This window comes from Apiospora hydei, assembly GCF_038363865.1.
Source record: "Apiospora hydei strain CBS 114990 chromosome Unknown utg000005l_segment0_segment0, whole genome shotgun sequence".
In the NCBI taxonomy this organism is placed as follows: Eukaryota; Fungi; Ascomycota; class Sordariomycetes; order Amphisphaeriales; family Apiosporaceae; genus Apiospora; species Apiospora hydei.
Window position 1 is genome coordinate 2,718,018 of NW_027117364.1, and position 23,327 is coordinate 2,741,344.

Genomic DNA, 23,327 nt, shown 5'->3' on the forward strand with positions numbered 1-23,327 from the left:
TGAGACCTCGAGGTGCCCTGAATACATCAATCATTCTCATCTAATAACCTGTATACTTATAGATGAGTAAGCGCAAGCAAGACCCCGTCCTATACTTCACATCATATAGTTCACGTCGATGCGCATGGTCGATTTAGAGAACCCCGACAATAGATATGTTATTCCATAGCTTGAGGTGCACTTATACATTAGTACTTTGTAGTCGCTATTTAGGAAACGTAAAGGTCATGAAACACCTCGCCTCTCTTCATCTTCTTCCGTGCAACCCCTCCCTGTTCTTTTTCCCAGGCTTCTCTTTCTAACCTTACATGCCCGCTCAAGGCAAACCCCCCATTGTTGTTGTGTACCCTTTTAAAAAGAAGATGTGTGTGAATTAGTAGAGAATTATTCAAAACGACCACCGGTCCGCCGTCGCCCCAAACTCGCCCCCCACTGCTGACGGGGCATAGCAGAAAGACTACGGCCGGATGGCTCAGAGAAAATTGAAGGTAATCAATGGTTGCATCCACCTCATAGGCGTATCTCTTTGAGAATATGGTCGGCCATGTTCTTGAACTGCCACGTGTTGCCAGCCATCCGCTTGAACTGGAGGCCATGCAACGAGAGTAGAGGAACCTTGACGATGAAGATCTCAAACTCCAAGACCATGCTGCCACCCAAATCACTCTGGACGTGAGTTGTTGTCTCTCCGGGCACCCGGCGTGAGGAGCCACCAGGGTCCCTATGGCTGCTCTCCGTCTCTGAAATCTCAGAGTTGGAGTCGCTCCGGTCTGTATGCCGGCCAGGGGTGCGTGGCGTGTTGGGAACCCGGTCCATGTCCCGGAGTTCGTCGCGGTCCCTCTCATTTCTCAGCCCGAAGCTGAAACGCCTACGGTTGTCCGATTTGGCACCGGGACTCTTCGGATCATCTGCGACTTTGTTCAGGTCGATACTGGGGGTATGTCGACAGCTGAAGCCTCCGCGAATCTCTGTATAGTCCACCCCTAACTCTCGCAATACCCGCTTGAGTTCCGTTCGTATTGCTGGTACCGACTTTGAGGATGTCGTCGAAACACTGAACAAACCCTTGAGGAATACCGGTTTGGCCAGTTCGGAATCGTCCAGGCGTTCAGCTGACGTACCGCTGGCTTCGCCTACATCGGCATCTGTCTCTTCCGGGACACCTGCCTCGGCCGCGCGGGCTCCTTCTCTCCGTTGCCTTCTTGCCTGGATACTCTCCCTTCGAGCATGTCCAAGCGATTTGGCTCTTAATGAAGCGCCACGCGCACTGAGAGAAGCGCTGGCGTCAGCAGGCGACTTTTCGGCTGGAGCTGATTGGTCCGAGCCGCTGGTCGGAGGGGGGTCTTGGTCTTTGGCGACCCTATTTTTGGATCCAAGTCGTCTCCTGAAGTCGCCAGAGTTGACGCTGGTGGACCGCCCAAGCTTCTTACTACTCGCGTCGCCTGCAGATAAAGGGGGACTAAGGAGCTCGCGGTGTTGCGGTTGGCTGCTGCCAGATCGCAGGCGGCTCGGGACTTCCTCGCGATCACGACGCGACTTCCTGATGCTGAAGCTCTTTCGCGGGGTTGAGGGTTCTGCTGGCGAGTGAACATGGACAATGGGAGGATGAGAACGATCCTTGTCCAGGCGCTCTGGCTCTTTCCGGCGCCTTGTACTAAAGCGCCGCAGGATGCCAGCAGCAGTGCTCTCCTTCTTGTGTGGGACTTCCAGTTGACCCTCAGGCTGTGGCGGCGGGGTAGGAAGGGCTGGCGAGGGTTGTGCTTTCTTGATATCCTCGGGAGCGTCGTCTTCACCGTGCGTCCTCGCGCGTGGCCGAGACCTGCCGCCTGTCGCCTTTTCGCCCGGCAACTCGTACGCCGCTGTGTTGGTATGGGCTTGCTGTGGCGCAACAATCTCCGGCATGGGAGAGTCGGCCACATTCTTGGGTGTGTGGACTTTCGGTTGAATATCCACTCTATCACGGTCCTGCTTCTCCTTGACCAGATAGTATATAGAGATCAAGGGGCTGAAAGCGTTGAGGGGGTCACTACCGAGGGCAAGCGCCTCGGCGCTCGGTGTCGTCAGGTTGTCTCGACTGTTAGCCGAGTTGCGTCTCTTATAAAAGTCAAACCCGAACCCCCTCTTCTTCTCGACATCCTTGGGCGCCGGTGGCATCTCCTTTTCTTTTTGCAACAACTGCACGGCCCGGGCGTACTCCTCGGACTCTATCATCCTCGTGAGCTGTGCTTTGATGACCTCCGGTGGACCAAAGTTGAAGCCTGTCATGGCATTGATGACTTCCGGCTCCAAGGGGAGTGTGATTGGTTCACGCGCCGGGAGGTGATTCTCGGGCGGGCCGCCGTAGCCCTTGGTCATCCATGGGTGATTCATCACCTCAAACATGGTTGCTCGCTGCTTGGGATCGGTCACGAGCATACGCGAGAGAAGGTGTCGGCAATCGTTGCCTAGCCAGTTAGGATAGTCGACGAGACCCTTCTTGATCTTGGCGTGCAAAGCTGGCATGCTCTGGTCGTCAAAAGGAACCTTTCCACATACTAATACGTAGAGGACAATTCCGAAGCTCCAGACATCAACCTCGGGTCCAGTATAGGCGCGTGCTTGCAGAAGCTCGGGTGCAGCGAAGTAGAGACTGCCGCAGAACGTCTTCAGGTGGCCTCGAGGAGCAAACAGGTTGCTCAGGCCAAAATCAATGATCTTGATGTCTCCGGTCTTGTGAATCAAAATATTCTCGATCTTCAAGTCGCGGTGGACAATACTGTTGCGATGGCAGTAATCGAGAGCACTTGCGATTTGTCGGCTGAACTTCCTTGCTTGCTTCTCCTTTAACTTGCCGTGTGAAATGATGTAATCGAGCATTTGGCCGCCGTTGACGTACTCAAAAAGCATGTACCAGTGGTAATTGGTGCGAACAACATCACGCAGGCCACAGATATTGGGATGGTCGAGGAGGGTGACGATGGCGGCCTCGCGTGCGGTTCGAATCTCCTTGGATTGGTCTGCCCGCTCCTTGTCGGCTCGGCTGTGGTGGTTCTCCTCAGTAGATCCTCTGGGGATGATTTTGCAAGCAACCTAGAGGTGATAAACGTGTTAATGGTTAGTTGCCTTGATGGATGAGAAGCGATGACGGCATCGGGAAAGAAAGACTCACCTGCTCAGTACCATCTTCCTTCCTGGCAAGCTTGACCTTGCCCATACTACCGGCACCAATCGTCTTGCCTAGAATCCATTTGCCAGACTGTGTCGGAATGGAGGTGCGAGTCGTCCTTTGTTTCGACCCGGATGCGCGAGCGTCGGCTGCGGCTTGCATGACGGGGGCACCGCAGCAGGCCCCCGTTGTTGGCTACAGCAGTAGGGCCGGCCATGTCGGCGTGGTTGTTGCGATGGGCCGAGGTGTTGGATCTCGTGCTGCTGCGGCGGTGGACGGCTTTGGAGTCGGAGCTTCGAGAAGTTGGGGGGCGGCGATCTTTACTCGATGGTCGCTTTGAATGTTGGGCTACGTTACTCTGCTCATAATCGTGCTGGGGAAGAATGTCCTGGACGGGGCGTGCAGAGGAATTGGAGGGATGGCGGCTGTGGTGGGAATGATGGTGATCCCTTTCACGTTCCCGGTCCCTTTGATGAGAAGAGGAGTTGGCGTTGGATTTGGAGGTCGACGCGGAGCGATGTGGAGGTGGGCCAGGATTGGCAGAGGAGGTGGTGGTTGGGCGAGAACGAGTAGAGTGGGATCGCGACGGTTGGCCGGAGCGGTGATGAGAGTGGGAGGTTGAATGTGAGTGTGAATGTGAATGCGAATGATGCGACGGCTGTGGTTGTTGATAATCCGTGGCCGAACTGGACATTGCGTTTGAGATTCAAAGGCCCGAAAGCCAAAGGATGAAACCCAAATTGAGTGACAGACAGGCAGGTCGATCGATGCCTACCAACTTTACCCTACTGTAACCTGCTAGGTGCAAGGTCAAGGGCAACCTTCTCTACTTTTTTTCCCTCTCTCTCTCTCTTTGCGTGATGCTAGGTAGGTTAGGTATTCTTCCTGACCCTGTCGGGCGCTGGTTGTTGGCTTGTGCCTAGGATCTTCTTGCTCCAGGGTTGATTGTGGAAGGATGTAATGTAATAATCAATGTATACTCGTATCCGGTTTTCTGTGTTGGTTTTTTCTTCTCTTCCCTTTATTAGTTCTGTTCTTCTCTTTTCCGGCCTCCCCTGGACTCGCTGCTGGAGCCGACAGGACCCAGTGGGTAAGTGTAGGTAGGTACTAGCCAGTCTGACAGTGTGCAGTGAGTCGGTAAGTCTGGATGGGCGAATTGATTCCACAGGCCTGTTGAATCGTTTCGCTTCGGTAGAGGAGTGGCCGCCGACTGTTGTATGGATTCGGATGGGGGGCAGGCTGGGCAGGTAATCAATCCCTTCTGTCCACTTTTTTGATTAGCAGAAACGCTGGGTTTGAACGTAGTACAGTCGGTACTGGTAGCGCCCCTGATTTAAAATCCGCCCAGTGCCTGTTAGTTGAGGATTGGGTGCAGACCATTCATTAAGCCCAGCCCAGCCGATCCAGCGTGTTTCCGAGAGACAATCAAGAAGAACACAGACACAGCACGCCTACGCTGCGGATGGACTGAGTTTACACTGCCCACGAAGGGGGAAATTGCATCGAAGTTTGCAAATCCCTCTCGAGACAGTCCGACGATGCCCAATCTGCGAATACAGAAATAGGTTCTCTGCTATAGGTTTTGCGACCTCTTGTGTCGTGCCGTAGTTCGCAACGGCAAATACCCGAGCAAGCAGAAGGAATATGGTGGCCCCCGATACAGTACAATGCCTCAACTAGTTGCCTGCCTACATGTACTTGACGGGGATCGCTTTCGACTCGCTCACTAGCATCAAATCACATCCAGCGCTAAAGAGAGGTGAGGGGAACTGGCAGAATGGGGGGCTGGTAGACAGACATGCTCCTAGACACAAACATTGGAATATGACGACAATAGCTGGGCCCCTGGGCAACAAGTGGCAGGTATGAAACTTGACGACTTGGTTGCAAAGGTGCTGTGTGGTGTGCCTCGCTCGAATGGAACGAGACCTGCATTTAGCAATCAACTCGCGCATCTTTGCTTGAGCGCAACACCAAGACACAAACAGGGCGCACCAGAACATTGGCAGACGAGCGACATTGGTTTCTTTCATCCCACAAAGATCTCGTTGTTCCAATCTGCGATCAAGCTCAGAAAAAGACTGGATGAAGACTTCCCTCCAGCGCGGGATAGGCGACCCATGATCGGATTGTTCAAACAAATGAATTCTTCCTCGGCCCTCCGCCTTCACCACCTCTCTCTTTCTTTCTTTCTATCTTTCTCTGTTAGTGCAACCCGAGATGGGTCAGTTTCCATGTGCTGCTGCTTGCCCCTTGTTCTGTTATTGACGAACGTGTACAACATGCCATGGGTGGTACACACTGCCGAGAATAGAGAAACAGTTAGTTTCCTTGCCTGCGAGCACCCAAGAAACAGTTCTGTGTCATCTGTCTTCTGGTCTGTCGTCGCCTCGCACAGACAATGTCTGTGGACAGTTGCAATTGCCTATGCGCAGAAGATAGGAGGCCCTAGGCGCGTTTGCTTTTCTTTCCTGAGCAAGTCGATCCAATCCAATCGCAACAACGCTTTTATCTAGGATGTAGGTACCATTAAGTATGCAACGCACCCTTTGCTCAATGTGACTGTCGGCAAAGATGCGCCACAAGACGTTCGCGATTATTACAAATACCTCCCTCCGTCTCAGAGATGTCAACCGGCGTTGGAAGAGGAATCCCCTTGTGACAGTGACGAAGACAAGGGACACGCTGACATGCTTGATTTGATGCTCGTTCAGTTTGCTCAATCTGGGATCTTGGAGACGTTGCAAAATGAGGGGGAGGTGGGGTAAAACCGGTGACGGATGAACCCATGGGTGGGCCAGAAACGGACCGGTTTGGCGGTAATGGACAGGAACAGGAAGAGGCATGAGCAGATGAGGTCTAGGTTGGTCTAGTCGATGCCGAGACGTGGACCAACTGCATCATCTCTTCTCCTTTTGTTGCCGTCTTTCTCCTCTTCAGCCTGCTGTGGTGGCTTTGGAGATCGGTTGGATTTGGGGGGCCAGCACTTGTACACGTGTATCGTCATGCATCAATCAATGCTGTTGTTGGGTGCTTCATGTCAGATGCCACCATTTCCAGGAAGCTGGGTTCAACTTGATTTGATGGATGGCACGGATTGCCCTACTAACCTTACAGGATAAGGATTGTGGCTAACCTAGAGCTTGGCTTCCATGATTTCCCATGAAACAGTTTCGTTGAATGGCATTTCCATCCCTTCTCTCTCCCCAAATCTGCCAATCTCATTATTGTGGGTGGGGCCCCTCTACCTTATTTCCTGCTGCTCCTCTCAATCAAAACGGCGGAGATAACACCGCACCTTGGCGGGTTGTAGTTATAGCTGGCGACAGCAAGTTATTATGCACGCGGATATGTGAAAGCACTGCATGATTATTGGTCTTTGCTCAACTTGGAGTTGGTGCCATACTGAAGCCATCTGCCACAAGGATCGACTCAGCGGTCTGGCCTCCCGGATTAGATACTGGGCGGCCAAACCTCATCCTCTGCAGGACAAGCAACGCCTTCAGCTCAGCCAGCCTTCTCTAGATGCCTAGATGGTTCATACGGGGGTGCACTTGATCATACTGTAGTCAGGCTATGTATTCTCTGGACAGGCGGGTTGAATGTCTTGAGTTATCCGTGCGCATACGGGTATGGTTTGACAGGTAGTCAGGCAACTGACAAGCCCAGAGTGGCTCCTCACCTGTCATCGAGATAGCATTGATGTCCAATGTGTGTTTTGGCGTTTGGACTTTTCCATTGCTTACATTGTGGCAACCAGCCCGTGGGCTCTTGCCATGGCGTACATACAAGACGCCACAAGTTCGCACACAATGGCTTGGTATAGTCTATGGATGAGACATGCCTATGAAACAACAATGGGATCCATATAGAATAAGTAATGTGAACAATATATATCACGCATAGCCATTTTGAGGTTCGGTGGCTGTCTGCCGAGTATTTCAAGCCCCCACGGCTCTCTGCTCTGAGACAAAGGTCAATGAATATGGCGTTTCCATAATGACCCTGCCTAATTGAACTCGGAATCAGCTTGCTCGCAACAACTTCCTTTGCCCGGAAGGACTCCCGGGTCTGTCATATCGATCTTGATACGGTCAGCCATGTGTCGTTGCATTAACCCATCGTCCTGAGGGATGGTGATACTAGTCTAGACTTGCGTTTCAGCCATATTTATTTGCGAGGTTGTAAACACGATACTCGCATTCATGCTTTCGTGGGGGTTATTTTGGGATCTGGAGATCGCGCTCTCGTATGTCATGCAGTGCCTGACCAAGTTAGACACGGGAAAACTTCCTTGAAAACATCACGGATACGAGTCATATTCGTATCGTTCGCAAGATCTCAGTCACCGCTGGCCGTCCAAATGCACCATATGACCTGATGTTGGGTGACATCCAAGTACAGTTGAATGTTTTCTCTATTTTCGTTAGGACAGAACAACACGACTTTGTTTCTTTCCTTTAGTCGCAAAGAACATGAGTTTGAAACGGGTTCCTATAACTTCACCACGCGCTCAGCCGAGTACTACTGGCATAATACTGGCATAAGTTTGTCGAATATACGTGTGCTTGATACCGCCGCAACTCTACGGACTTGGTGCCAAATATCACCTTATGGGGGATCCGCAGGCGACGACGGAGATCCAGTCGAGTTTCTACCCCCTGGCTGTATTGTAGTTCATTACGGACAGCTAGGCTCTCCGCGCGTGCCATGGCCCGCCATTGAATGCGGTTGGCATTGTCAAGTCGAGATATTCGGTTGCCCATCCTTTAGTTGGCAAGCAGTCGGATCAGTCTCTATTACCAAGCCATATAACGAATCGCAGCCCTTGAATAGATGTAGGGTACGTTGACGCCAGATATATAAGCCACCCCTATTCGAGGACTGCAGGCGTTATACGAGTAGTTCATAGTGTTGATTGTGGTGAAGCCCCATGTCCTACTGCTTCACGAGGCCTCGACGTTACGATCGTCTCCAATATGTATAATTGATACGTATACCTGTTCCTTCATTCTCTTGATCGATTGCGCTTCACAAGAACCGAAGCAAACGATCACTGATATATTACAGTAGTCGGAGTGGTCAGTGAATTGTGTCAACAACAGATGGACACGAACTAGGTTTCAACATTCTGAAGTCATTGGCATTTGCATACACCGTATTAGAGGGTGTTTTGGATATCAGTTGTAGTGGTATCTGGCCGCGGACGCACACCATATGATATCGCAAGCGAAATTTGATCTACAGGTTCGCAGCTCATGGTTCATAAAACTCAAGAGTTTGAAACAAATGTCTGCTTCCATGGCATCATCTATGTAGTAACATGGTTCTACGGCTTCTATGGCCTTTATGGAAGTCTTATCATGTATAAAATTGACGCCGCCACGCCCAATGATAAGTACCTACTTGAACAGCCCGCACATCCAAGTCAGCCACGACTTTGGTTCAGTCCGCCCACCATCACCAGAACCCTTCTCAGGATAGCCGGCGCTGGAAGAAGAGGAAACGGCAGACGCAGGTCGCGCAGCATTATCAGAGGTGTCCTTGACAGCCGCTATGTATGCGACCTCTAACCGGAAGGCACCTTCCTGCTTTCCAAAAAAGCTATAATGCAAAATGAGCCGGGCTGCTTCATCCATTGTAATGGGACGACGGCGAAGGAGGTGAGGTTTAAGAAAGGGGGCAAGCAGAATCGACCTACCTGCGCATCATCAAGCTGATCCTCCGTACATTCGCCAGATCCAGCTTCGGGGCATCCGGCTTCGGCTTGCCGCGGTACGTGGGCTTGAACTCGCTCCAGGGGACGTACAGCTCCCGATCTTCTTCGTCGCTGTCGCCCTTGGGGAGACGAAGTCGTACTCCCAACTGACGGTGCTCTGCTCGCGATCATCGGGCCGCTTAGGCAGCACCTCGTCTTTGAGCGTCAGGGTGTACTTCTTTCCGTCGCCGCCCTCCTTCAGCACCTTGAGCCGCAGGCCGTCGTACGCCGACACGTCCCAGGACGGATGCTGGGCGCGGTCGACGGTCCGCTGCGAGGCGAAGCCGGCGCCGCCCAGCGCCGTGATGTCCAGCGTGCCCCGGAACACGGCCTTGCCGGCGCCGGCGGGACAGTCGAGATAGGACTGGCTCTTGCCGCCCCGGACGCGGTCATCGGAGGCGGTCCATGCCTCGGCAGACCATGGGCTAATCCGGGGGGGATGACGATCACAGGTCAGTGTGCCAAACAAATTATCATAACAACAACCAGATCAAACACCAACCGTGACAGGCCAATGCGTGGTTGGGGCCGCAGTGCAGTGCATTGCAGTGGTGAGACCTCGGAATGAAAGTGGGACATAACTCACACATCGCCGCCAAATAGGAACAGACGGTTCTCGTCTGTGGTCATTGTCACGTGGCGCATCACGGACGGGATCAGGATCAGGGGACGTCAGAGAATGTCTCGGAGTCCGAGCCCAAGGTACAGTAAGTAAGTAAGCAGCAGTAGGTTGGGGTGGTGGGTGATCAGTGATCAGCGATCAGCGATCAGAAAGCGGGCTGGCTAGTCTGCTTTTCACAGCCTCCGTTGGCTGGGTACGATTCTCGCGTGTTTCTATTCTTGTCGTGTTTGGTGTCTGACTTTATTAGGAAAGGTTTCCTGGTCTGTCCATCAATCTTGGTAAGTCAACCACGGATCAAATGCAGTGCTGTGCAGCCCCGGGGAATACCGTCTGGTTGGAGGACAAGAGGAGTACCTGAAAAATGGATCAAAAATGCATTACATCATTCTCAGCCCTACAGAAAATGCAACAGGACAAACAAACATCCAGAAACACTTCTCCATGCATGGTAGGATTCTTTTTCACACTGCAACCACCCATCCAAGCATGTAGAATCCGCCAATTGCAATCGAGAGTGTGCCTGGCTGCCATTTCTGAGTTGTTTTGCATTAATTGCCTACACTAGGTGCCATCCCCTACAGCTCGCGTCGAGCCACTTTGTTTAGCATCAGGGTCTCATGCGTAGAATATTATGTCCCCTTTGGGTCTCGCGTCTTGGCGGTTGCGCCTACAGAGGCTCTCTCCTCCTCTCCCTCGTGTCTGCTTGCGTCAACTGGGTGCCTATGAGTGGCGCGACATACGATCCTTGGATCGCAACGTAGACGCGAGTTTCGCTTCTCTCTTTCTTTTTCTTTTTTGCTTTTGTCTGATGTGGGCAGGGCATTCCACAAGCGAACAAGGCTGCCAGCTCGGACAAGCAGATGACCCATTCCATGACCTAGCGACTTCCACGTCGCTTCCTGCTCGCTACACAGACATTCTAGAAGAATTCCATAGAGGCGCAAGCGCACGCCATGGCAACCGACAGTACGAGTAGAGAAGGCCGTGGCACTCTTTAGTCCCAGGCTATGATGAGGTTCGTTGGAAAGCCTGACCTGGAAACTGCCATCGGTTCCCTTCTTTAGCGCATCGGTGCGCATCGCCAATTGATCGAATCTACATGTACAAAGTCAAGTACAGTACCCTACCCACAGCCTGCGTGCCCTTTCGCCGACGCAAGACATGTAGTTCTCCATGGTAAGGTTATAGTAGTCGAACGATCGTCCATGGGCTTATTAGAAGCAAAATGGCTAAAGGGGCTCAGACTGGGACTCCTGACCAGGCACACACATTCTGCGCGCAGGTACTTTCCCACCCAAAATAGCACCAAAGAAAGAGACAGAGAGCGAGAGAGAAAAAGAAATCATATATGGGTCATAGGATCCAGGTTGAACGGGGCCCAAGATCCATTTTCCAGAAGGGAATTATTCAACAACAAGGGGCCCAACATCTGCATAGGGTAGTGCTATCTATCGCAGCTAGCAGGGCGGGCTGGGGCTGCGTCTGTCTATCCAGTTACCGTGTGTGCTATGCCGCAGAATGCTACCACGTTGGGTAGTAGCGTGGTATTCTAGATCTCGAAGCTGAGAGCTGGAGGGGGGATGGAGGGGGGATTTTTCCGTAAATCGTCCATGCCGGATTTATGTGTGCGTCTTGTCGGCGAACCAGCTCTCTTCTTCATCATATACGGTCACTGCCGCGTGGGCCGCGGTTTTGCAGGAATCAGTTCTTGCCCAATCTCATTTCGCAATTGCATATTCCCGGGCGAATCATGGTGCCACGAGCGACGGCAGACAGAGTCCTACAATCCAGCATTTGCATCCTACACGGCAGCCCGGTAGGCTTAGTCTCCTAGAGGCCAGGCGGGGCCTTGGCAAGGGGGAGGACAGGGGTCGTTACAGTCACAAGGAGGAGAAGGAGGAAAGTCGCCGAGGATGTTCGAGTCCGGCCGCGCCAAATCGATAGAAACTCTACTTCTGACTTATCGGACGGATCTTGCGGGTTTCGCTTCTTATTTTCCAGTTCCGTCCCATCGGCGCGTGGGGCGTTGTGTAGCCCAGCCCGGTCCGCACAAGGTTGCTGTAGCTGTATGTAGGTGCTTTTATCTCCCAATGTGCCCACTCGATATCCATATCCATCGAGTGCTAAGCAGGCATATGTCTATTTCTGTCCTATTATACGCCAGACTAGGCTAAGCAGATTGATACCCAGGCCGGGTCTCTAGACCCAGATCCATCAGACCATACTCCGTCCAGTCACCACAAAAATGCAAATCTCGACAGAGCCGCGCTACGTTACGTGCGCAGTACATAGGTAAGTGGACGGGCTCGTTTGTCCGTCCTTACGAGCCAGCCGTCCGTAGGGCTTGGCCAAGCTTCTTACGGCGTATGCCACGATGGTGAGCGAAACTGGCCCTAATCTGCCCCTAGGCTCTAGTCTCTAGTTTAGCTGGCTTTCCTCTCCCGTCCCCCGTGTTTCTGTTTGGTCCCAAACAATCACACAAACTCCTCAACTGCCGCTAGAGGGGGACGAGACACGGGATGGTGACGGAGTGCTGGGATAGCCACCGACCTTGCTACTGGCTGGGTCGGTACCATTGGGTCGCGGGCAAGACACAGACCAGACGTACTCGGGCCAATACGCCGACACCACTTACACCTACCCACACGCACACACAGGCGCGTGGGTATACGCACAACTCGCACCACCTCGCATATCATACGCACATATACGCACACGTGGACACAGTCTCTCCTGCATGGCCCTTGAGGAAAAGGATTCGCGGATCTCGGTGCTGCTGCGCCTCATTGGGAACATCTCGCAGCAACCTCGGGACTCTGAGTGGCTCGCCTATACCACTTCACGAAGGGACCCACGAGCACACACTAGGACCAAAGGACAGTGACATACATACAGCAGTCGTGCTAATAACGGTAGTTGGTTAGTTAGGTAGGGAGGAACGTAGGCACAGCACAGCCAAATTTACACTTCAGATCGCCTTGCGGCCTTTGTCGGTCTTGTCTCGTTGCCTAGTTGCCAGGTGGGCCATGCCATGCCCGTCCGTCTCCGGGCCACATCTCTCGGGCTTAGATCGAATAGAAGCCAGTCCACTAACTATGTACTTACTACCCACGTCCTTCCTGGAGCTAACACAGTAAGCTAGCAGGGAAAGGGATAGCCTCTATCCGAGGCACGTAGGTGGAGGGAAAAGGGATCTCGTCGTACTAGTAAATCGGAGGCGCAAGGACCAGGAAGCACCCCGACTTGAAGATCAAAGGATAGCGGTCGAGTTCAGAATCGTTGCCACGAGTATGAGTATTGCAATATATTCAACAGGAAAGAACCTCCTAGCAGGAACAAGGATATACGCCAGAATAAAAAAACATCCAATGAGTTTTGTGAAAATGCCTCCAGAATTCGCCTTGCTTTGCCCGTCGATAGATATCCCCCTTTCGTCCCGAAAGTCATCTGGGCCTTCCCCAACCCCATGTGTAATGCAGTGAAACAATTGCGCCGCCAGCGCCTGTACCCGTAGTAGAGAAAATGGAACAATGTAGTACATCAAGTCATGCTCGCGTGAGAACGCCCTCCACGTCTAAGTTCTTTTGTGTTTTCCTCCTCCTCCTCTACTTGTGATGTCCCCCTTTTGCCCCTCTCAGTGTTGAGGCATCCCAGGTGATCCTGGCATGGAGAGGGGTGTGGTTGGGTAGTCGTAACCCGCATCTGAGCAGTTGGTCGAATGATCGAAGGAGTGGGAAAGTGGTGGTGTCTGAAACAAACAACACGAAACGCCCGATCAGCTACGTGGTTCTCGGTGCAACAAAGCAGGAAGACGGCGCACTTCATGGTGATGACTCACATGCGGGTTGGAGTTGTCGTAATGACCAGGGACTTCCATGGAGGGCACGTAGCCGTAGTTCATGGAAGGGTATAGGGACTCCTCTCCGGGGTAGCTCTCCCTCTTAATGGCGTCGCTGAAGTGCGTCATGGACGGCAGTGTGCACGGCACCGTCGTGGCCATGTAGCTAGAGTAGCCCTCGGCCGTGGTGATGGGTGCGTAAGGCGCGGCCGTGCCGTAGGGCGGCAGCATCATCTCCTCCGGGGAGGAGGGTAGTTGGAGTAGGTCATGTAGGGCGGCGTGTGCGACCGCTCGCGCTCATCATATGAGGGCGGGAACAGGAGCTCATCGTCGGGTTGCATGGGTGGTGTGAACTGCGGCCCGGGGTGGTGGGCGGCCTTGTGAGAGGCGTTGTTGGACTTTGAGTTCTTGCCTTGCTTCTTGGTCGTCTTGCTGGGTGTCTGCGATTGCTTCTCGGAACCGGTCGAGGAGCCATCAGAAGTGCCGGCCCGTCTCTCGAGGTCTTCCAGGCGTCTCTTGAGCTTCTTCCCTGCACACGAGGTTAGACTCGGCTGGCTGCGGGGTGACTTATAGGAACATATGAAATCGAAGGCTACATACTGTAGTTGCGCTGGGCAATTCGGTTCTGTATCCGTCTGCGCTCAGCAAGATCTGAAATCTTGGTCCAGTCTTCGTCAGGGTTGGCTGAAGGAGAGAAGGCGCTGCTTGTGCCTTGAGCCGAGTACTGCCTGGGCGCTGCCGTGACAGCCCCATATGCTGGGTATTGCGATTGGGACATGGTGTACATGAGTCTGAGTCGAGCTTGTCGAGGAAGGTGTTGGAAGGTGGAAGCCAATGTTTCCAGTCAACAGCTGTGGAATGTATAGCAGTATATAGACAGATAGAGAGAGAGAGAGTCTAGTGTTTGGTCTGGTATCGTAGACTTGGGACTCTTGAAAGAAGATGGATATCAACAACAGGACAGTGATGTGAAGGAGAGGGAGGCTACCTATACATATACTGCCTGACTGAGCCGGAGCAGCTTCCTTCAGCCATGAGCCATGATGAAGGCCGATGCAGAATCGAAGGGTACAGGACCCCTGCTGCTACAAGTGCATCCATGTGGTACATGGCCAGACGAGATACGTACTGTTGTACTCTTGAGCAAGGCACACACACACTCTCGAACCCATGCCCCTACCGGCACACCAGCACAGCTCCCCCCAAGTACACACAGACATACGCAGTACAGTTGCACAGGACTCAAAAAGTCCCAAATGCGAGCCCGCCTTTTCGGGGGGGGCAGCTACTGCAACGTTATGGTGGTCCCCAAGAGAAGGGCGCCTCACAAACAGGCTGCAGATGAGGGGACCAGGGTGTGATGGTGCGCAAAAACACAAGTACCCCAAGTAGCGAGGTACCGGGGCTTGTAGCGAAGTATTTAGGCCACTTTGCGCCATGTACCCTGGAGATACGCTCGTAAAAACGAGCCCTCGCACTCGAGCCATCTAAAGCGGCGAGGATCTTGGGTTCCCCATTCTGTTCTGAACTCCAAAGATACGTACCTACACCGCAAGCCCTGGTCCCTGTGTCCCGCCTGGGTGGGCTCATAAGGCTAGGTATTTGGTATTGGTCTCTGGATGCCTGTCTGCCTGTCTGCCTGTTTGCCTGTGGAGTGGATGCCCTGCGCCGTACTTTATCTCTGCCATTGCTTTCCCATCCCATCCCTTAGTATAGAAACCTGTCTTAACCCTATCCGGAAGTTTGGCTCGAGCGGGACTGGAGTTGTCTCCAGCTAGCTGAACCAGCGACCCCCCCTCGCACATTTCTTCTTAGCAGGGCTCATCGACGACGACGGAGACAGTGGGCGGGCATTGTCGTTTACGCGGCCAATGGCAGCACGGGCTTGCATCTGGCGGGCCTCAGAGTGATCCAGTTTCCGAATGAACTCGGCAAATGATGGAATCGTCGCATCCATTATCGCAATGGACCCCCAGAATAGGCAATCGGGCTAGCTACATGCACTTAGTTTACACTGCCCTGCCAGGAAAAAAACACATACGTTATCATGATGAGAGAGGATATCTCCCGTACAAGTATCATCTCTCGAAGAGGGCCCGCACCCAGCTCATTGGCCGGGCCATTTGGCATCTTCTTGCGCGATTGAAATTGGGAGGGGCGGGGGAACTTGGGTCGTTATCGTTCGTCCCATATGCTGCTGATGGGAATATTGAATTCCATCCCGTCCTCTGAGAGCTGCCTGCATCCTTAATCTGAGAAGTGAGAGAAAGCGCCCCTTCTAGAATGAATGTCTGACAGGAGCCGCGCAACGATAGGATTTCCCAGCTGCCGGCTGACAGACCGTTGGCTTCCAACTCGAACGTCGGTCGGCTTTTCTATTGTTGTGTTTTTCTTTGCTTTTTTGTGTTTTTATCCCTCGAAGGAGCACAGAACTTTCGGCTCGGCTCTGCTGCTGCGACTTTCGTATGGGAGCGGACAGTTCAGTTGCCCCGTCAAGAACAGCAGCACCACCCCGCCAGACCTCCCGTCTCACTTTGCACGTGCCTCCAGTCGCAAGTTGTGTGGCCTATTTTTGGCAGAGTTCTTACCAAGCGCACTCGAGTGACCAGCGCCAGCGGGGATTCTCATTTCCATTGGGAAGAGGAGCTCTAGGACTAAGACCATAAGGCTGGCAAATCGGACAGCGTACACCCATCCACCCGTTCCCATCAACACGCCAGATAGCCTATTGAACAGGGACATGGTCATGGACATGGACATGGACATGGACATGGACATGGACGGTCTCTTTCTTCAGCGGGAGAGGTCCCAGTTCCGACTGCGAGGTAGGTATGTAGGTAGGTAGTGGTGGACAGTGCGGAATGTCCACGTTCTCCCAGGGATCTGTGCCTACTGTCCTGCCTCTGTTTTAGCGCATCCCAGGGCCTTGAAACAACTTGCTTGACTGCCAGCCACCCAGGAATCCATCATTTGTCAATGTCGCTTTCGCATCCGACCCATTGCACTGCCAGCTGTCTCGAGGTTGCTTTCTCAAGATACGACGGACAGTTGTGGTGGTGTTAGTTTTGAAAGGTCTTTTTGTCTCCGTGGTAGGGAGTTGTACCTTATTCAGCGCCCATTTCAAAATCTAAACAGAGTGCCTAGCTAGAATGTAACCTTACAGCGTACGAGGCTTCTATTTGTTCGCAGGTGACCGGTGTTCCGGCGTGTCTCGGCGAGCGCCAAGCCCAGCCCACCACCTCGCCTGGGCTACCTACCATTAACCGTCTGGTAGAAGCCCCTTTTCGCCCTCATTTGCATTCACCTATATTTACACATCGTCGGATGGATGCATTAAACCAGGTTGACATTGGGCGTTTCACGATAATTGGGCAGCTACTATTGCAGTGAGCGGACAATACATTATCAATGACTCTGCTTGGCTATCAATACAGCATTGTGTATAGCTGCGGCATCTCTCAGCCTTACCAGAAAATACGTATGGTGTATCCATATACTTGGGACGACGGCGGTAAGGAGACGCTTAGGAGTTCGAGTCGGGCTAGAGGCCCGCAAATCAACGATGGGATCGCGCAGGCGTTCGCTTCTGGGCAGCCATCGCGCCTTCTACGGCGTATAGCGCCGGCTCCTCCAGTTCCCGCAAGCTATTGGAATTTATCGTAGATTCGGTGAACTAAAAGCATTGCCTCGCGGTTGACGTCTTTTGAGCGAATGTATCTTTTTTTTTCCATCTTCCATCCGTGCCGATCAAGACAGATTCCACATTCCATCGTCCCATAGCCTTTTTCCCCCTTCCCCGGCAACGCGAAGTTGGGAAGTCCTACACGAACATGGCCTTGAATGCCCCAAAGCGTAGACCCCGGCCTGTAGCCAATAGCGGGGGATGCTTGAGCATATTTCCATACACACTCTCCCACGCACGCACACAACCACGCAAACACACACCACACCACGCTCCCAATCCCATTGGCAATTGCCAAATGTGGCTATTGAAAGGGCCGATCATCTCACGCCGCACACGGCTGTCGTCGTCAATCGGATCTCATCCCCAAGCATAATCCTTCGAAACCACCCCCGGGGCTTATCGCCTGTTCCAAAACCCCGAAGAGCGCAGCAGAGATGAGCCCAGACTCTGCTGCTCGCCTGTTCGCCATCCGCGCGGTTTTCAGCACGTCTCTGGGCCTCGGCCATGGATATTCGGTCGTCTTGGCTTGTCATACCCTGCACGCTTCAGCGCAAAATGGGATATCGGCTGTAGCCTCCGGGGTGGACTGTTTTTGTATGGGGCCCGCTTCAAAGATAAGGCGTATATTCAGCACCGCCAGCCAAAACGGATCGTCGCTGACACGGCTCGAGTGTCCCGTGTGGCCCAGCATTTGCAGCTTATAGGCCATCTATCTTCGGCACGCAAGATACCGGGGTTCCAGGTGGTGTGTGCATATATTCCGCACTTCACTTGCGGTCTTTCCCATATCCTACAATGGCTCGGTGCCGCCGTCCCATTACCGGCCCCCGTCTCCCTCTGTTTATGCAGGTGACGGGTTGCTGACAGGGAAAGCTCGCAAAGTGATGTATCTAAACGAGCAAACCTGCCTTATCCCAGATGCCAGCCAACCCACGAGGGAGGCAAGACACAAAGACCTTTTTTGCCCGCGGGTGATTGGTCCCAGCGCTCCGTTTCGACGACATTCATTAAGGTTCTCACCTTACAACGTCCACACCCCTGGGAAAAGCCAATATCCAAAAACCGCGTGCTTTTCTTGTGTGAGCTGTCCCAACCCCAAGGTATTGGCATGGCAGGCTGCATGGCGCCAAACGGCTTATGCAGATGGTAGTCCTAGTCCACACCCCCTTGAACGTGGCATTGGTGAGCACAGCAATGCAACAACCCTGGAGTACCGCAGCTCGCAAGCGTATGTGCGAGGGACCCGAACGACCAGCTCTGTGGATAATCACGCACAGAAAACGGCAGGTGTTTTCAGATAGATAGGTTGAGCACCGGAAACCCGGCCGGCGAGAAAGAGGATTGGACGACGACGACACCCACGAGCTGGGCCCCGCCTAGGTAGGATACATACATACGTGATGGCATCGCGCCAAAGCTGCATGGTTCTTTGAGACTAGACGGCGTATTAACTGATGGTGCACCTATATCTAGCTGACATATAACTCTCTGGCGAGCGTTGCGTTTCGCGCGGACGAATCCGGACGTAAGCGGAGACGCTCACTCGTACTTTGGGGCATTCAGGGTCCTGCTTGGCGCACATGGAGGCATGTATGGAAGTGTTATATTATGCGTGTAAGTAAGTGCATGTCATCACTCAACTCAGCTCAGATCAGTCGAGATATGGCTGCGGCGCAGTAATGTATGTCATCTACGATGGCCTCATAGAAAGGATGCTATATATCGTATGTTACTAGGCGACAAAATGAAGCGTCTATTTGCAAAGGCCTACCTTTCGGTCCTTCCATACGACAGACATGATGACTCTGTGAATGGCATCGGTTCAGGAGGCAAGTAGAGATTATTTTCGTCCCGTGCACCGTCTCAAGGCTTGGCGGGCTGTGAAAGTTGGTTAGTAGGTACTTACTCAAGGAACACAAGGGGGTTAAGGCGGCACTATCAAATGCGGGCTAATTCGACCGGTTGGGTAGTATATTCCCCCATAAAATGTCAGCACTTGCGAAAGGCGCAACCTTTCGTCATCCACTCCCAGCTACCAGCTGATTGGCAGAGAAATGGGAATGGGGTTTCTCTATTTCTGTTTTTATGTTCTCGACGACTCCAAAATGGCTATTCCTGGCCCCCACCATCAATTAGTTCAGTACCATCGCGCATTATCTGTAGACGAATGACGCTTCTAGTGCTACAGGCAGGACGCAGACAAGCAGCTCATATGGCTATTCTGGTGACCGGCCCTGGCAAATAAGAGAGGAGGGAAGACCAGCAATTCGTCAAAGGAGAAAGCGAACCGTGACGCGATTCCTGTTCTTCTTCTTCTTCGGTCAACGGTCGTCGTCGTATGCACCTGTACATACGTACATGGATGGATGTACTTGGAACCAAAATCACCAGAGTGGCATTGCTGCCCCATACGGTCGCCGCAGCATGCGTTTGTTAGATACCTGTGATTTCAAAAAACAAAACAAAAAGTCCTTTATACGAGGAACTTGGGACAGGCCGATACGGCAACAACTACGCAACTACAAACAATCGGTCGCTACCGATACTGGGATTAATTAACCCAAGACAATGGGGATGCGGCACCAATTATCGTGATTCCGGCGTCTTGGGACTGACATCTTACGGCAGACAGTAATATGTACCTGAAGCAGGTACTTTTCCCTTTCTAGATCGTCTTATGTGCTGTGCCTTACGACCAAGACAGCGGACGGGACAGACATACCGCTGCGCTGGGTCGATACAGAGTAAGTCGGTCAGATCAAATCAGCACTCACTTTTCCTCCTCGTAGGGCTGGCACTTGAGTGCTGAGTATTGCCCATCCCCACAATGTTCGTTCATGTTTCGCAGGCGCGGTGTGCCCTGTCAGCAGCACAGCATGAGTAAGGTAAGGTCCAAGTACATCCGCAGGTATGTACATCCATTCCCTCCCCCTGGGTCAACTAACTGGCGGCGGGCGGGAGAGGGGGTGGGCTTGACCCAATGGCGGCCCATGCTGTGGATCCACTGAAACCTTCTCATGCAGTGTACTTTTGATAGAGCAGACAGAGTCTCAAGTCGTACGTACTTTGGCAAATTGCCCAAGGGACTACGGTAGGGGACTGCTGCAGAACACAAGCTATGGGGGTTAGCCTCGGTGTCCCTATGCCCTTTCGACGACTTCCCCTAGGCTAGGGGGCAACTGGGGTGCATTCGCAACATACTTCCAGGTGACTGGCGGCATGACTCCCACGGCGACTGCCTCCGGACGTTGGCCGCGACGCCCATTCTCGCGTCCGTCCATCGGCTTGCATACCTGCGCCTATCTGGCGGTCTAGCAAATCCCCCAGATGACCATACACGTCCTGCCGAGACTTGGCTGGCAAATCATCTTACATCTCCATATCCACATCGCAAGACATATCTCCATGTACGGTCCGGGGTTCTGGGTGAGTGGCTCGGAGAGTGGTGGGTGTTCGCTAAGGCTGCATGTTGAATGTTCCCCTAGTGTCCGACTGTCGGTGTCGCCGTGTGTGCCTCCCGCGATCACGCACGATGGGAAAGTGGGAAAGGGGGATTGGGGCCTGTGTCTGTCAGTGTCTGTCGGTAGGGCTGAGGTTGTGAACCCATTCCATGCGAGCGACTTGTTCTACCCGCCTTGGCGGCCGGGCAGGCCCAATCGCAGCGGCCACGCTGGAACGCAATCTAACCAATACACCGCTCAAGAAAGAAGCCCGCCGCTTGAGCGGGCGGCTAGCCTGCGACACAGGCTGGCAGGACCTCTCTGCATGTTTTGGGTCGCCGATCCCATATTGCCCATATGCGATGTTCTTTAAAGCAGTCGTACCCAGAAAACTACACTGCATGAGATGAGTGTGCTGCTCGACTTGGGGTGTGCTACACCCCACAACACACAGATCAATTGATCCATGCTGCAGTTCTACATGTAGGATCCAAATAAGTACTTTCGTACTTTCGAGGCTCCGCTCAATACCCCAAGCACTCTGGTCTGCATGGCCGCTTGCGATCCGCTTCAGCTGAAAGATCGCACGAGATTGTGCATTGGAATCGAATGTTGGTCAAATGAAAGTCGCAAATGATGCGCTTTTTCGCTTGAAGATGCAGTGGCTGACAAACAACATTGAAACTTGCGCTCGTCATCCGGCACCTGCAACCGCTATACAGTAGTGGAAGATGGGCGGCGCCGTTGATGGGCCTTGCTGGCTTACTAAGTGACCCCAGCTTTGGAGATGTCGGATAACGCGGGGCCGCCAGAAGGTCTTTGATCTGCATAACTCTATTGGAATTGGCATCTCCCCGGAAGCTCAAGCTCGAGCTCTGGAGCTCCCTTGCTCAAACGAACGTGGGGGGGGAAGGCCCTTGAGTAATCGGAGTTCCAAGCTCCTTATCGCATGTCGCAGAATATTGCCCTGCATGGGTCGTGGTATCGATATGTGTGATCAATAGAGAGGCGGCGGCCAAGGATGCCGTGACGTGTGTGCTTCCCAAGGAAATCAATGTATATTGGCGATCAACAAGTATCGGCGCCAGGACCGTGGGCAAGAGAAGGAGATTGCTGGATCTGCCCGTGCAGCATGTCATTTCTGCATGTATCCAGGTACGTTGAAGACAGTCGCGACGCTCCTCCGTGCTGGGCATTTTGCCCGATGTATTTTGCCTCATTTGCGGTGCTGGGGGTCAAGGGTGGCCGAGGTCTGTAGGCATGGCCCAAAACGGCAAACACTGGACCGATTTTGCGGGTTCAATAATGCATGGAAACAATGGCTTATGACCGAAACAGGCGGGCCTCGTTGATCTCGAGGGGTGTGATTCGTTGCGGTTGTACGACGTATATCCTACGACAGCGTCGGGCGAGCGAGCGAAGGGAATGGGCCAGTCTGCTTGTGTGGTGTGCGAGAGTGATTCACGTCCAGTCACGGCAGCCTGAACTAGTAAGGTGCCTTGTGAGGCAGGAGGATTCTGGCGAATGAGGACGGCCGGGATTGCATCATCTCCCCCCTCCCAGGCCGTCTGGACTGGCTGCGCAATCGCAATAGATTGGGGCGGGGCAGCTCATGCAGCACCAGCACTTCACATTCCACCGCTCTTTGCCGGGGTCTTCATCTCTATTGCTGCTGGCTACAGTGTGTGAATGGCGGTCGGCGGCTCTTCCAAGCTGCGGAGTTTGCATTGCATGGGCGCACCCTACGTATGCGTATCTGTGTTGCCTACAGTAGCACATGGCAATTCCATGGTACCGTGCCTACACTGCAATACCTCCTCTCGAGACAAGGCACACCATCAACCTCGCATTTCCGCAATGGCACCTCCCCACACTTGCATGAGCCGACCCTGCGTACATCCATCTGGTGCGTGATGTATCTATCTATCGTGTATCGTATCTGGCCTTGCAATCAATCATCGTCTTGGCTACGAGTCCCGGACGGAAGCTGCGATACTCGCTCGAGGCAGCTTCTTCTTCAGCACCCTCTAGCGTTCTCAACATCCGACCTTCCGCGCCCCTACACACAGGAGGAGCAGCAGAGGGAAGGACATTCCGAGATCAAGACCAACCGCGTTTGGCCATCCCACCCAGGTATTGGACAATAGTGGCTTTGTGGCAGCCCCCGCCTAGCTCAACTACGACGTTGTTGTGGTTTTGTTATATCCGTTTACAGTGTTGATTGGAGACCGGAGGAACGCTTCACGTCACAGAGAACTTCTCAGTGCAATTGTTGGTTTGTTTGTGCGACAACGACAACACGCCATTTCATGCATTGCTCAGTACATATCCCTACACATTCCTCCATCGAGGTTGAGCCGAACCTGAGCTGTGACGTTCCAACGACAGCCGACAATCAAATTACGCCCCGTCTGTCTGATGTCGCCATCTGAGGCTCTGCGCCATGTATTAGAGATAAATATACACACAACCGCAATGCACACGAGTACACAACGACTACAACACACGGCTGCCTTGTACGGAGAAATAGCATCCATGGCGCATGTAACGCACAGCAACCATGGAGACCCAATCCTCCGCGGAGCTCAGCCGACATATATCAAAACCCACAGGACGTTTGATTCGAGAGAGGCATATCGAGGGTAAAACAGCCCCGAGTCTTAACCCTGAGCAGGCTCGGACTTCTGTGTTACTGGACGAACTATTCATCCCAACAAGTCCATCGCCGTCCAGATTCGTCACCCCAGGGCCCCCGCCGGCAAGAGGGGTTCTTTACCTTAGGTAGTCAGTGAGATAAGGCATCCTTCACGAACATGATTCAGGTAAGTCGATCCTACGC

The 23,327-nt window shown here is 53.1% G+C and overlaps 3 protein-coding genes across 3 annotated transcripts; all 3 read right to left on the reverse strand.

The window, feature by feature from the left end:
• Positions 1–510: 510 nt before the first annotated feature.
• Positions 511–3,839, reverse strand: PG997_006302 (uncharacterized protein; the record flags this gene model as incomplete). Its single annotated transcript, XM_066810617.1, has 3 exons — positions 511–3,069; positions 3,149–3,235; positions 3,276–3,839. 3 exons carry the CDS (start codon positions 3,837–3,839, stop codon positions 511–513), a joined length of 3,210 nt encoding a protein of 1,069 aa, XP_066669540.1.
• Positions 3,840–8,547: 4,708 nt separating this feature from the next.
• PG997_006303 (uncharacterized protein) lies at positions 8,548–9,533 on the reverse strand (the record flags this gene model as incomplete). Its single annotated transcript, XM_066810618.1, has 3 exons — positions 8,548–8,846; positions 8,955–9,328; positions 9,490–9,533. 3 exons carry the CDS (start codon positions 9,531–9,533, stop codon positions 8,548–8,550), a joined length of 717 nt encoding a protein of 238 aa, XP_066669541.1.
• A 4,060-nt stretch (positions 9,534–13,593) lies between these two features.
• Positions 13,594–14,141, reverse strand: PG997_006304 (uncharacterized protein; the record flags this gene model as incomplete). Its single annotated transcript, XM_066810619.1, has 2 exons — positions 13,594–13,892; positions 13,964–14,141. The coding sequence occupies 2 exons, from the start codon at positions 14,139–14,141 to the stop codon at positions 13,594–13,596; spliced, it is 477 nt and encodes a 158-aa protein (XP_066669542.1).
• Positions 14,142–23,327: the final 9,186 nt, after the last annotated feature.